The sequence below is a fragment of the Notechis scutatus genome, chromosome 2 (genome assembly GCF_049901735.1).
Source record: "Notechis scutatus isolate UNSWTSFEM ecotype Mainland chromosome 2, rNotScu1.2, whole genome shotgun sequence".
Lineage (NCBI taxonomy): Eukaryota > Metazoa > Chordata > Lepidosauria > Squamata > Elapidae > Notechis > Notechis scutatus.
Genome location: NC_142010.1, coordinates 58,225,105 through 58,241,192, shown reverse-complemented (window position 1 = coordinate 58,241,192; position 16,088 = coordinate 58,225,105). Strand labels below are relative to the sequence as shown.

Genomic DNA, 16,088 nt, shown 5'->3' with positions numbered 1-16,088 from the left:
CAGCCCACTGCCCATTTATTTCTGTTTCAAACTTTACTCTTACTCTCTTTTCAGGGGTATGGAGCAGGATACAGTTCATGCTAATTAAGCCAGTATGATGAAATCTATTGAATCTTTCTGCCTTACTAGTTAGCGTGAATATTTTGTACCCCAATAAGAATGTTGCTTATCATAAAACTATTATTGACATCTATATGGTTATGATAACCTCTCCTTGGATAACAAGGGAAAAGTCTATCAGATGTCCTTGCTGTTACCAATAATGTCATTGTCTTCCTTACTTTACTAGCTTTGACTTCTGCCTATGAATTAATCAAAAGTTATTCAAGTATGCATTGCATCCTATATTTTAACCAATCATAAATCTTGTTTAAAAGGAATAGCATTAAAGTATGCTCAGAGAAATCATTAAACTGTCTTTCATATTTTATATAATTTTTCACTGCTCTTCAAAAGGTAATGACTGTTCTTACTTGAAAACAATTTTGTATCTTTCCAGCATATCTTAAAAATCTGGATGTTACATATGAGGCAAACTTGTTTTTAGATCAGCAGTAGCAATATTAATTATTGAAATATTCAGAAAAACATATTGTAATGTCCAAATTCATATTTTAAGAAGATAATTTTATTGTCATTGCAATACTGATATCATCACATTTAACTATATTTTTCTAGTTGTTATATAACTCTTTCCATCACTGTTTTCTTCTTCTTGATTCAGGCTGTGGAAGTAAAATATAATAGACAGAGGCTACATTGACACATGATCAAGTTGATTATTGTGCTAACCAATTTTCTAGGTTTGTATAATTTATTAACCACAAATAAATTAAAGAAGACTGGGCTGGTGTAATACCCTCTGTTGCATTAAAAAAACCCAAATCTAACTAAATTTGACCATAACAGTTTGTTGTTGTAATATATTTGCTAGATATTTTTCCTCAATGACTTCATTAACCATGCTTTCTGAACACACCAGATTATTTTCTATGACTTGCAACAGTTCTAAGTGCACTTAATCTAACAACTTCATTCATCTGCATATTAGATCATACCATTTAGAGGCAAACACCTACCCACTTACAGGACAGAAAGAATCCCAAAGCTTTTATTACCCATCTCTCCATAAATAATGTGTAAATGAAAGAGTAAACTAATTTCCAATTCAGATCATACAATTCACACACAGAGACACTCATTCCTCCCTCCCCCTTTTTCTTTCTCTCACATACACGCATTTTAAATGGCCTTCAAGCACATTCCCCAGAGCATTTAAATCAAAGATTTAAAAATTCAAATGAAGAACTGGAAGTGTCTAGAAATTGGCTAATATATTTTTAAACTAATTATACATTGTCTGTTATCTGGTATTCACACTTTTTGTTACTTTGTTTTAAGAAAAAAAAGGTTTAACTGAAATATTCTATTACAACTCACAATTCAAAACTTTAAGACTTTAATGTCATTTATTTTGGCAATGCAGTTTTAATTTTGTATGTAAATCAGGCCCATTTCATTTGCAGGATAAGTTCTAAATATATAGAGAGAAAAATAATCATGAGCAGAACAAAAGGAAATAGTTTACATTTCTTCTCATTCATATAATATAATTAGACAGGAATTATCTATGAATAAAAAATGCATATAAATAGCAAATGTTTAATGATTTGATGCTGAAATATTTTTAGCTAAAATAATATAGAACCTGCCTATCTGAATAAAAAAGTGTTTTCAGATTTCTTGCAACACAGCTTTAAACTTCAAATAACAGTTTAAATATTTCTTATATCCTCAACAAAAAGCTGTAAATTTAAAACTATATAAGAGAGATTATTTTAAAAGGCATAATGTCTTAAAAACAACTGCAAATTTCTTTTGCAATATTGATATCATAAATTTGAAATTAACTATCTTGCATACCTCTTCTTTTATGACACAAAATTAATGTATTAATGGTTGCTTGATTTTATTAAAAGTAGCTATCAAGCATGAATATTGAAATGTGTTACTCTAATTAAGAAGCTATTCTCAATAGTGAGACTTAAAAAAAGCCATCAGTGTAGCATACATGTCAAATTAAATTGCTTATTTTGCTGTTCTATGACTTTGGCAAGAACAATGCACTCAACACTCAGTCTCATTACTTTCGACCATCCCTCCCATTTATCACTCCTGCCTTCTGTCAGAACAACTGTGGACAGCATTTGATTTTGTACCATATGAAAGGAACTGGTCTATTAAACTTTTTCCTTGTAGCAACATTAATCTGTACTCCAAAAATTCCCACCTTCTCCCAAACCAAACACGATTTGTAATGGTTAAAATTCAGCAGTAGTAAACATTCTTCCCAGGCCAAGAAAATTTATTATGAATTAAAACAACTAATTAGCATATTTCTGTTTTAAATTAAATGTGTATGAACACAACACAGCATCTGGGATAGCAAGAACCATAGTCACCACAGACAGTTAAAGGGAACAACAAGCAGATTTTCTACCATTGTAATAAGTCTGCATGAATTTTCCCCACCACACCCCTTTCTTCTCCATGTAAAAGTGCCTTACAGCAAGAGAACTGAGCAGCCTGGAGACGTTCAGTTTTGACAAGATTTTAGATTCAACATTTCCTTACCTTTTATAGAAACCGTGAAGAGGCTGAAGACAGAGAAACTGCCAATAATCCAAACAGAAGGCCTTTAACTTCAGCATTTTAAAACAATTGAACTGCAGCAAGTGAAACCTTGCTTGTAATCTTTAATAACCGACTACCCCACTTCTTAATGGAGAAAAAGGCCAAACAGTATTACAGTTAATTTCCCTCCTCTTCTAAGAGAAAGCAGCGTGTTTTCTTGTTGCTACCAATGTATGCCAGCTCTTTATCCACATGGCACTGCACCTGCATAGCTACAGTGCTGTCCTTTAATACAAAGAGACAGTAGTACAAAGGCTACAAATTCATTTTCTGATCCGTGTTTCTTTTGATTTCAGTTAATTTTCCCACCGCCCTTTCAGACCACCAGTGATTGCCAGTATAAGCAGAAAAAGAAGAAAAATCCTGCCAATTTAGAACATTCCAAAAATCTTAAGTAATTAATAAATATTCCAGTCAGGTTTCTTGAGGGCCCCTCCAAAAACATCAGGAAAATTCACAATTCTTGAGTAAGAGACAAGCAAATATTCCGAGTCTGATGAGGACAAAAGCAGATATAGGAGAATATCATATAAAACTCCTCAGTTCTGCAATCAAGCTGAATATAACTTTTTTAAAAAGACTTCTCCTCTGGTGTGAATCACATCTTCTCCATTGTCTGCCAGTACATAGGGAAAATGTTGGTCTCTTTATGATTAGGAAGAGAAGAGAGGTGGGAAGTGACACACAGAAGTGTGGACCCTCCCCACTCACAAAATAAATTATGCTTATCTTAATCCCAACACACTTTGCCAGTTAGGTCTCTCTGAAGAAAAACTAATCATCTGAACCACATGGTGCACAGTGGGGCACGCTCCCAGCTATAAAAGCCAGTAGGATACAGCCTCCCCGAGATAGGTTGATTCTGGTTGTTATGGCAACAGGAACACATTGATAAAATCTAACATGGAAGCCTGATGACAGTTTTCATTGGCTTCCAGAGATATAATGCATGTATAACAAGCAATACTGAGGTACTCTTAGCAATCTCATCAGTGAAGATTGAATTTGGGGCTAGGCTAATTAACAACACTGTGAAACAGCAGCTAGCCCTCATTTAGTTACAGTGGAGTTTTATTCTAAGGGGACCACAGAAGCAATTAGCAAATAGATGCTTTGAAAATAGAAAATTTAATATTAGAAGCATTTGCTATTTGAATCTTTTGAGTGAAGCGGGAATGATAAAATCAGCTTTCATTTACTGTTCTTGGAAACCTCAAGCTATTTGGATTCTTTATCTTTGAATAAGACACTACACATTTCTGCATTTTTTTAAAATGCATGTCAGCTTCCTTTGCATACATTACAGGTGCTTGGTATTAAAATATGCAAATAATAAATGTTCCAAAAATTTATTCTAGAGAAGATGAATTACACTGTATCCATATAACAATGGGATGATATTTCAGGATAAACCCAACCTCATAATCATGACCACAAGAAATGAAAAGTAATCATGAATCACTACAATGTCAGTTCATATTACAATATTCCCACTAATGAAACCTAGCAATTGCAAGTGGGGGTTAAAGGTAGAGTTAAATGTTGTAAAATAACATAAATTATCCACATATTATATAGTAACCCAAGCCAATAAAAGAAAACAGAAAAGTAAAAACAAAAAATGTAACCATAGCGGGATGGTAAGGGATAATATGAAGAAATGTTCTTCAGTTTTCAAAACACAAAGCTGTTATGTCATCCTTACATGTCTCTATATCAGGGTTGTCAAACCCACAGTATCACGTTGTTGTCATGTGATGTAACCCAACTTTCCCCCCTTGCTAAACTGGGAATGGGCGTGGCCAGCACGTGACATATCTGGCCCGCAGGCCATGAGTTTGACACCCCTGGCTCTATATGTATGTTGGGATGATCGTCTTTCCCATTATGTATTTACTATTCTACTAATATTTATGTAATTGAATTTTGGGGATTGCTTTGTTAAACATAACAAATGGTATGAGAAGACAACTTGTTCCAACTTTGAGCAGGCTACATCTCTTTGGAATTAAAGGATGGACATCTGACCCTATTTTTATGGTTAAATTAAGTTAATCCATGATTTGTTTTAACCACAAATTATTAAATACAGTATACACTGAAATTATAGTTCAATTGTTAGGTTCATGCAACATGATTAAACAAAACCAAATTGCAAATTTTAAGATTATGCAATCTAATCTTTAATCATGTAATCCCTACACTTCTGTGTGACCGGGATAATCTGACACAGATTCTAAAGTTATTGGGCAAGACACACAGTACATAAAGGAAGCAATAGGTTAGAGAAAATTTTTGATCTGATTTGCTAAGTATTCTGATTAATCTCACCAAACTAAACATTATAAAAAGGCCAGTACTGAGAATGGACCAGTCAGTATGAAACACTTCTCCAAAGACAAAAATGTTCATAAATTTGGAGCAAACATTAATAAATTGCAAGTCAAGATTGGTATTTTCATTGGTATATTAATATTGACATAAGAACAAATTCAAAGATTAGAAAGGGTTTTAAGCCTGGTTTAAGAGTTGGGAAGTTTGAATATTTTTTGCTTCACAAAAGTCCCATCTCTATTAATGTGCAATCAGAGACTGATCACTCAATCATGTCCACTATGTTGAAGTCAATGACCATCACTGCAGATGCCCATTAGACTACATAGTTGGCTCTTAATTTCTTCTTCGTGAAAAAGTGCTCTAGAGATAGTTTCTGTCCATGTTAAAAATGGAGTTCTCTGTTAAGTATGCAATCTTTATGACTTCAATGGAACATATCAATACTATAATTAAAAATAGAATCCAGACCATCTGTAGGGATGTAGATACTCTGCATTTCTAAACTGCTATCATTCAAAATGTTGAGTGAAGTGTTAAGAACAGACTTTAGAGGTCTACCTTTGTTCACTTTTATCTCCACGATAAAAGCATAAAGTTTTTAAAAGTGATTTTTTTGTCTATTCACTATTCCTTGAGATGCTAAATGATGTGGTAATACTACTCTTCTCCCCTACAAAAAAGTAATAACTGTGTGCCACTTTCCCATATGCTATTTCATTTAAACATTTGAGCATGCCAATTCTGCAAATGTTTTTTGCTACCAAACGTAATCTTCAAGAAGGCGGAGATTTCAGTACATCCATATTTTTTCTCGTTTTTATGAGCAAGAAAAAAAGTTTGTCACTGTGCTCTAAATAGAAGTACTCAGTGGCTGAAAAACTTCTCATTTTATAAATCAGTTTCTAATGCATACTGTATTGCATATATTTAAAGAAAATGCTAATGGATGGACTTTTGTGAATGATGTATATGCAGCCAATTTAACATACAATCTCTCTTTTCCTCTGGAATATAAACTAGTAAAATACATTGAATTTCATCTCACACTCTGTCTGAATATAAAACCAGTTCTCTGAAAAGGCATTTCCCGCTACTTTCTTTGTCTTCAAATTCACAGCCTAAAGAGCATATTAACTTTTGGATGTGGTACAGCTCCTACATTGTGATGCACAGCGAGCTGCGTTCAACTGCTGTATATTCATTTGCAGAATTCAGTGGCTGATAGCAAACGAGGGTAGAGTACTCTAACAGGCCATTAAAAAGCAGCTCCAATGAATAGGCTCAAAAGTATAGTACATCTCTTCTAAAAGAATGGTTGCCTTAGCAATCAGTGATGCAGAGGCAAAGCTTTAGTGGCATACTCTGGTAGTGAGAGAATATTCTGTGAGTTAAAGACAGAATAAGCTTAAAGATGTCTTTACTTCACATCATAGAGAAAGATACTTGACAAGGATAGGTAAAAATCTTTTAATAAATTTTTACATGAAATAAACTGTAAAATTTGATTAACCTTGTATGGTTATTTTAAACTTTTTGCATACGCCATACTCAGTAAGTTATAATAGAATTTTGATTGAAACAAGACTTTTGGGGAAGAAAGAGTGAATTGAGGAAATGACTATATTGGAATGAATGGCCAGTGAATAGACCAGTTCTTTGTAATTTCTCTCCAGTCAAGGAGAGGAATTGAGATTGTCCACAAGTGCTCCAGACAGTTACTCCTCATGAGGACACTGCAAGACTGTGGTATCTGGCAGGTTTTAAACCCTGGGAGATGATCATTTTGCTCAAACCGCAGTTGGCCCTTTTAGAAAGGACATTGAGTTTCCATAATTCCTTTTCAAATCACTTTTGTAAATTGGTTGTTAATTGTTTCTCAGCTATTTTGAACCTTTGGATCAATACATTTTACAAGCACCACTTAGTTTCCTTTAATCTTAATTAAATCAAATTTAAATACAAGTTTAAGGACTTAATTTTTTAAAAATAAACAGTAAAAGGCAGATTAGGAAATTTAAAAACAGACTAGAATGGATTTGAAATAAGATTTTGGAATTAATTGTAAGAATCCTTCCCATGGAAAAATGTTTTTGATTTTAAAAAAACCTCACAGTATGATAAGACTTTAAAAATTGGACACTAGAGCAAACTAGAGACTATAATTAAAAGAGAACAGTAGTCAAACTTCACTTTCAACAATGAAGCAAAATATTTCAAACTTGGATACACTGAAGGATATTTTGACCCAGAATTTAAAAGTATCTATTTCTATAAATAGACTATATTTAAAAGATGTTATAAAAGAAGAATATGTTTCCCTGTGATAAGACGAACAAGCCAATAAATTTAATAATAAATGAAGGATTAAAAAATGTTTTTTTCTGACAAGTGACTGATCTGAAAATGGATTTAAAAATGACAGAATACAAGAATGATATGAAAAAAGATGCTACACTAGGCATACAAAAGAAACTGGTTGATGTCTCACAGGGAGCATACAAATAACAAACCAAAAGAATGACATGGATAACTTTTCTATATTGGATTTACAAAACAGACTTGTTAAATCTTTGAAAATTTTTATGAGAAGGGATAAAAAATAATAATCAAGTGCTAGAACAGTTGAAAGGACTAAAAATTAAGATTGACGAAAATAAAAGGAAGGAATATAAAGTAATTTCCTGGGTTATTTGATCAAAATTAAAATAAACATGTTATAATCTGTGGTAGCCCTTAAATAGACTTTTACTGATCAGGACTGAACAACAAAGTTTAAGGAATTGTTTATAGATAAGAGATGCAATATGGGAAGAATATAATAAGTTACCAAATTGTTTATACTTGTGATAAAGGGAGAAGCCACCTCTTTGTACATTTTTTTCTTTTTCTTTACTGTATTCTTACTTTTCCTTTCTTTTTTTTTTTCTGTGCTTCTATTTTTTCTTTTTCATTCTTTTATTTTTTATTCATTTCATCTTTTTAATTGTCATTTTTAATAAAATTACTATTAAATTACTATTAGTATTAAAATTACTATTTTTATGCAAACAAACATGAAAAATAGTTACACTTCTAAGATAATGATAATTTCAGTTAGAAAGCTAGAACATTCATATATTCTTCTATAAGATGTAGGTTGGCTGAATTTTTTAAAAAATAAATGGAACTTTGTGCATGGATTGCTTCTGTCAAGTGATGTGATTTTTACTGATTTCTCAGGTAAGACCAAAGTGCCTAATTGAGAAGGGAGAGTGTTTTCAAGCCATGAGAATAGTAATAGCATTTAGACTTATATACTGCTTTATAGCCCTCTCTAAGCGGTTTACTGAGTCAGCATATTACTCCCAACAATTTGGGTCCTCATTTTACCCACCTCGGAAGGATGGAAGGCTGAGTCAACCTTGAGCCTGGTGGGATTCGATCTGCCAAATTGCAGTAGGAGTAGCTTGTAGTACTGCACTCTAACCACTGCACCACCGAGGCTCCCTATGGTGGAAAATGGGTGAATCTTTAACATTCAATCTTTACTAGAAAGCTACAGGAGTTCTTGTGAAAATGATGCAGCATGTTTGTTTCATTTTGAAAATGACAATCAACAGAGGTCTTGAAGGATTAGTGTGGTCTACCTGCCTCTTAAAGAAGAATGAAACTGCTTGCATATTATTATGCCCAATGAAGTAACTCTTGAGATGTATTCCAAAATAAAGTCACAATGAATGTAAGTAGTTTTAAATACTCTGAATCATCCAGCAAGTCAAATGTCAAGAAAGGCTTGCAAAACTGCATCCCTTTCTTAAGGAAGGTTTATTTATTTATTTATTATTTGTTTTTTTTACTTTATGTTTATTTATTTATTAAATTCTTATGCAGCTCATCTCTCCTATAAGGTGACTCTAGGCAACTTATTCTGGGTGTAAAATGCCTGTTGTAGTTGTTCTGAGGAAATGGGGCATGAAGAAGCCAAAATGGCTACTGAATTATCTGCAACAACCACACTGGGGAGATAGGGATTCAGGACTGGACTCCAAGGATTTTTCTGGCATTAAAATGAAGTTTACTGAGTACATAAAGTTTGAAGTATGCCATTTTAGAGGGAAAAGCATCAGCCTCTTATTCTGCATACTGAAATAGACCAGATTCAAGGTATGTGTTCACCTGACCTTGCACTGGTTACTTTGTAAGAAATCTGCAGATATTCTTGGTCAATTCTAAATTACATGGGTAACAAGCACACTCTAATAGATGATGTCAGGACAGAGAACATTTTTGGTGGTCCAAAGTTCCTTATTAAAAATATAGTTTTATTCAGTTGTACTAGCTGTTGAGAAAAAAAAGGCAGAAGTCAGAAAATTGCCTTAAAACTTCAGAGAGTAAATACAGCTCTCAAGTTGAAATCAAAGGTAACAGCTTGTGCAGCAAAAAAAAGCAGACTGAATCTGAACAATGGATGATGAATTGAGAATCCAATGTCTGCCTGAGGTGAAAGGTGGACTTAAAAGTTGGAATTTAAAGCAGCACCCACTGTGAGACCAGAATTGCAAATTTAGGAATAATTTTGTAGTTAAAAATAGGCAATCCCAAGAAATACTGTACATTTTCATAAAGCAGGGCTTCTCCCAGAACAATGTATTATTAAAAAAAACCAACACTATATAATTGACTTTATGTAAATTAAAGGCATCATACAAGGAAGTTTTAACTTTGCCAACTTTCTGCTTTCTGGTAAGTCACATATTTTAATCTATATATCACTAAAACTAGAAGCATTAGATGGATAAATGGGAAAAATTAGTATTTGTGAATCTATCACATATAAAGCACTAATTAACAAAACTAAATGCTTGTTAAGATTGATTTATAGCACAGGTCTGATGGATTTTGTGCTGCTCCACAAAACCTGGCAACATTATATGATGTTGCACAATCAGTATCTTGAAGCAGCAGGGAGGTGTAAAAATTTATGCGCTCTGGGTATTTATACAGTAATGGTGAGATGAAACTACTATGAATGTCTCTGTGGGCGTGGCCTGGTGGGCATGGCAGGGGAAGGATATTTCCCATGCCCTCCCCACCCCACTAACCTGCTTTCCAGTTCTGTTCTCCTGTGCAGGGCAACAAAAGAAGACCCAGTCAATCAGCTGGGACTCAGGAGGCAGAGAATAGATGGGGACGGGACCAGTCAGAGGTGGTATTTTCCGGTTCTCTGAACTACTCAAAATTTCCGCTAATGCTTCTCCGGAACTGGTCAGAACCTGCTGAATACCACCTCTGCATTGTTCCTCTGCATATGGAATTCTCCTGTATAAGATTCAAGGACAACTGAAAGGAGGGCATGACATCATGCCAGATGGTTAGATATCCCAAGGTTATTTATGTATGTCATGGGAGAGGCAGAGTACCTGCTGGATTCATTGGCAATAAAGGTTGTGTACCTAGTTAGATCCAACTGGCACTCAACATCTACTACACATTGATTAATGAGTTCTTTGGCCTGATCATATCCAATGCTGAGTAGAAGGTCTGGAGAGAACCCAAAGTTGAGATTTTAGTTACCACTGCCTTTTCCATGTGGACTGAAAATCATCCCTCACAGTTAACAGATCAAGCCCAAGGGGGAAAAGGATAGTTTGAGCCAATAGTTGAATATGGTCACCCACACTCTAGAGTCTAGTTTTTACTTTATGAGGCCTGTTTCCAATCTCAGAGTGGATCAAAGAGATATTTGGGGACTTGAAAGTCCAGTCTTAGGTACTTGGATTGAACAAGTTCTAATGGAGCAAAATTGGAGAAGATGCCCTTTTGGGCACCATAATGTAGTCTAGTACATGATGATGTAATTTCTCTTGGGCAGTATGCATTCCACTCATTTTAATTTCCCATTGGCTCTAATATGTAGGTTGAGGGGAAAGCAGAAGAAAGAATAACTATGCTCACCTACAATTCCTTCATTTTTTAAATTAATTACTAAGCAGATCTGGATTAATTATAGTTATTCTGATGAGCCACTTCAAATTTCATTAGGCAATCCTCATCCCTATTCACTGAACTAGCCAATTAAGCCTCTCTTATTATCTATGGCAGGAATGTCAAACTGATGGCACACAGGCTGGATGCTTCACATGCAGGCCACACCTACTCCAGCTCTGCAAAGGGAAAAAAACATCACGAAACGTTGTGTGACGGCAATGTGATGCCATGGGTTCAAAATATGTTATAGAAGACTGTGGCTTTCAATTTAAGAGGAATAAATGACAAAAAGCATAAATAATGAATGAGTTGAAAGAAAAAAAAATAGGCAGAAGATCTGAAGAGAAGGGAAATGTAAGGTTAATTATGCATGGAAGAACTAAATTATTTATTAAAATGTATGAACTGGTGTCATTCACGTTTTTGTATATGAAAATGAAAATAGAAATATGTAGAGTGCTGGTAATTGCATGTCAGGCTCCAGTGACAATGGAAGAACCAGGGATAAGTTCTGAGAAAAGATTCACAACACTCTGTTCTGATTGTGCAATTATTCTGTTAGGTGGCATGAATGGTTGGTTGAAAACATAACAAGAAAGTAAAGAAAACACAATTTGCTTGCTAGAAATATGGAAAGAATAAGAATCTAGATTGCTTACAGCAGAGTTGCACAACCTTTCTAGCTTTGTGGACCAGTGGGGGGGGGAATGGATCTGCATGGGGGGTGGGCAAGTGCGCATGTGCATGCAGCTCCATTTGCATGAGCGGCATATCTGCACACCTGTCACTCACACAAATAAGCCCGTACATACAGGCTCATCTGCTGCTTGCCCAAGTGGGGATGTACATGCATACACAGTAGCCCGCCACTTCCGTGACCCGGTTCCAAAGATCTTAAGGTCTGGTAGTAGACCGTGGCCCATGGGTTGGGCACCACTGGCTTACAGAATATCTGATTACCAAAAGGTCCATTTCAAATACATGGTTTAACCACAGAGCCATATATAGGGCAAAGGAATGAATATAAACCTAACAGCAAAATTTAAGGTTAAACGTTTGTAGTGATGTGGCTACAGGAAACTGAGCTTGTTCTTTATGGAAAACCCATTAATCACAAATATAAATTCATCTTGGTCAGTTTATAGACAAAAGATCCAATGCAAGTTTCCCTGATTTCAATTTTGTTCTCTTTACTACAAAGAAATAGGATATTTTTTTAAAAAAAACTGACAGTCAGTAAAACCTGATTTTCACTAGACTGCAAATGGATAAAGCAGTCTTCAAAAGCACTGTAACAATACTAAACTAGATTAGAGCTCAAAAATTATGCAGGAAATGTTGTTTTACCATCTGGAAACATTCACAATTTTAAAAATTCATTATTTTCTTCCAACATATATTTATCATTCATTCATACATTGTAATCGATAGTTTAAAAGTTAATTGTACAGGTAATTATCAACTTACAACTACTATTGGGGCCAGAATTTCCATTGCTGAGCAAGGCAATTGTTATGAAAGTTATATCCAATTTTATTACCTTTTTTGCAGTGGGGGTTAAAGACTCTGCAACCGTTAAGTGAATCATCCAGTTATTAGGTGAATCTGGCTTCTCCCATTTACTTTACTTGCTAGAAGTTGGCTGGGTAGGTTGCAAAAGGTTTATATGAACCCAGCATTGGAATCATATAAAACCTTTGTAATACATGCCAGTTGCCAAGCACTGAAATTTTGATCATGGGAAGCTGCAATGGTTATAAGTGCAAGGACTGATTGTAAGTTATTTTTGTAGTGCCATTGTAACCTCAACTATTCACTGAATGAATAATTGTAAGTTGAGGACTACCTGTAGTTATGGAATCAGTACATTCAAAACATCTGGAGGAATGTTAGCATTTCAAAAGACAACTAGTTCATTTCCTATTTTTCATACAGATAGATGAAAAAAGTTTGTTATGCCAAAAATAGGCTGAATATTAGGAAGATAGTGTGACAGACTATATAACCTGTGCTGATGCAATGAAACACTATCAGGTAAATCTTAAAAAAAAAACACTTTAAAAGATAAATACAGTGACAAGTATATTTTAAATGAAGGAAGGCCATTTGCTTGGACAAAAATAAGCTAGTTAATGGGTAATGGATGATGGGTTTTATTGACAATGACTGCACAGAGACCCTCTTCTAAAACTGTCAAATACAATCTTTCTCCTCCACTCTTTTAGTTGCAGAAAATGAAGTCCAAGAGATTATTTGTCTCAATGACAAACCACTTCAATAGATTCTGTTGAAATATACCATATTCAAATTGATTTCTACAGCATACTTTGCAATAATGTGAACCATTTTAAACACAATGCCTGCTAATTTGTTTAATTTTATGAAAGAGCTTCAGCAGGACATTCTTCAAATAGAATTTTACTAAATTATTATTTTGATTTATTTTTTTTAAAAAAAGCATAGGGTATGTTTAATGTTGTCTGAGAAGCACCTTCTTTTCTAAGTTGAATTTCCTACTGCAGTGCAGGAGTTATTTGTAATAACAGCCTGTAAATGATTTGTCGGGAGAGTCCTTCCCTTTATGGCAATCTATTACAGTACACTTCAACCACTTCTTTGGATTACACAGAATGCTGCAGTGGTAAAAAAGCATGGACAGCTGCCTTAATTTTTCAGATTCATAACAGTCCACTGACTTCATTAGAGTCCGTAGTATCCTAGATCCTGTTCTACAGAATGACTTTCCATAACACACTGAGAGACAGTAGTGTAAAGTTTGGTTATATTTGTGCTGGTGACAGTAAAATTAACTGTCAATATTATGTTGCTCTTGCATGACATTCATGATTATTTAAATAAATTCTACTACTCCATCTTTTTAAAATATATATATATATTCAATATATTTTACCTGCGTGGATCAGTTGAAAGGCTCTTTCTTGTTTCCAAGGAAGTCCTGAGATAGTTGTAAAAAAATACAAGAATATTAAACATATAATAATAGATAAACTTATGAAAATATTCTTACACAAATTATCCATCAAATTATCTATATATTGTAAACTATATTTTAAAATATTAAAATTAATTTTAAATAAAAGCTTTAACATATAAAAGGTCACAAAAAGTATTAGTTTAACATCATTTTTATAAATATCTGAAATCTGAAGTATTTATAATTAATGATTCTATATTGTCATTTTATAATGACATTCAGATATATACTTGCATTATTGCTATATTTTATCTAGTCTATTTGACTGATAACTAGCATATTTCTCTTTGTTTACATGTTGCTCCCCAAATCTTCAATTTCAGAAGAAACACTTAGCAGGTCCTAACATAAAGATCTACACTAATTAAGGCAATATAAACAATTTGAAAGCAGAAAGTAGAAAGTAATCTATACATGAGTAAAGATGCCTTATGGAGATATATATGAGCTACAGATTATGTCTTTATATAATGTTAAATCTGAAGATTTTTATTATATCCCATAATTTCATATGTACCAACTCTAATCTTATTGCAGTTAATTTCTGAGAAGAAGCCTTATATACATAAACTAAGTGTTTTAGAATCATTCTTTTTATTAATATGTTGCTAAAATGTTGCATTAACTTATATCTATTACCTTCACTCTTGACATTTTTATTAAATGGTTAAAAATGCAATTATCTTTTCTTTCACCACAGGAACAGATGGATCTTTATAGATCAGCTGCTTTAAAGCCTGGTATTTCATTTTAGTTTAGAAGGGGAAATCTGTTTTGCATGGTTCAGTTGAAAGACTGGACCTGAACTAGGAGCACATAATTTAGCTAACTCTCACTTGTAAGATGATCAAAACATTGTGATCATACAGACAGCTGTCAAATACTCTCATGCAGATGCATATAAATATACCACAGTTTACAGATTCTGTTTAAATGCACCTACTCACATAAAACATGTTCACACGTTTACAAGTTGTTTTCATAAATAGTTTAAATTAGGATAAACATTCATACCATCTCATCTGAAAACTACCGGTAGTGAACAGTTGTATTTTGTGAGCGTGAAATCATTTTTCTTAGTTGTTCCTTCTACAGTCTTTTCAAATTCAATGAAAACATTCCCAGAATTGATTGTAAGAGAACCAAAGGTCAGAGTAGCAATACAAAGACAAGAGGTAAAAGATAAAACTTGCCTACTCATTTGCCTTAATATTTTGAATCATTGGAAAATGAAAATGAAAGGTGTTTCTTATTCTGGAGAGACAATTTTAATTTGCAAATTATTATTATTATAGGCAAACCTTGACTTACAACTGTAATGGAGCATTATGGTTGTAAGTTATGACAAAGGAGGTCACCCACAGGATGGACCCGATTTTACGAACTTTTCTTGTAGTGGTCACTAAGTGAATGACCACAGTCATTAAGCCAATCCATGGTTATTAAGTGAACACTTCAGTTATTAAGCAAACTGCATTGTTTGCTATAGGCTGTTTTTGAAAGAAAAAAAACCAAAACAAAATAAACACTGGTTTTCAGCAAAAATGTAATAAATTGTGATTATATGATTGTGGGCAGGTGTGGGATTCTACCAGTTCGAACCGGATCAGGTGAACCCCTTGTTCCCATGTTCAGCTCGCTCTGAACTGGTTCACTGAAACGAGGAAGTGAGCCCAGCCACCTGTCCCTGTTCTTTCCTGTGCTTTATGCCTTTGTTTAGAGTACAGCTGATTCGCATGGCAGAGCTGTTTGCCGCACCTCCGCTGTTTTCTTCACAGAGAAACTGTTGAAGGTAAGTATGGTCTTGCCTTTTTAAAAATGCGGAGCGCGCGTTTGGCGTGAACGCGCTATCACCGAACCAGTTGTTATACCAGTGGAATCCCACCCCTGATTGTGGGATGTTGCAAACAGCTGTAAATGCGAGCCAGTTGCTGACTACCAACATGTGCTCATGTGATGGGAGGAGGGGGGCATCATAACTAGGTTATAAATAGTTGGGCAGTTTGTTGTAACTTTGAATGGTCACTAGGCAACCAGTCGTAAGTCAAAAAATATGTGTACCTGGTATTTACTGGTTATCTCTTTGGCCAGGACA

The 16,088-nt window shown here is 34.2% G+C and overlaps 1 protein-coding gene across 11 annotated transcripts in view; it reads right to left on the bottom strand.

The window, feature by feature from the left end:
- IQSEC1 (IQ motif and Sec7 domain ArfGEF 1) overlaps window positions 1-16,088 on the bottom strand; it is a 364,618-nt gene that overhangs the window by 145,334 nt on the left and 203,196 nt on the right. For 8 of the 11 annotated variants that reach the window (XM_087954827.1, XM_087954829.1, XM_087954828.1 and 5 more), the window contains one exon: window positions 13,910-13,954. The exons of the other annotated variants lie outside the window; for them this stretch is intronic. In XM_087954827.1, the coding sequence (XP_087810953.1) occupies window positions 13,910-13,954 (45 nt within the window). The remainder of the gene's footprint in view (window positions 1-13,909; window positions 13,955-16,088) is intronic. 11 annotated transcript variants of the gene reach the window in all.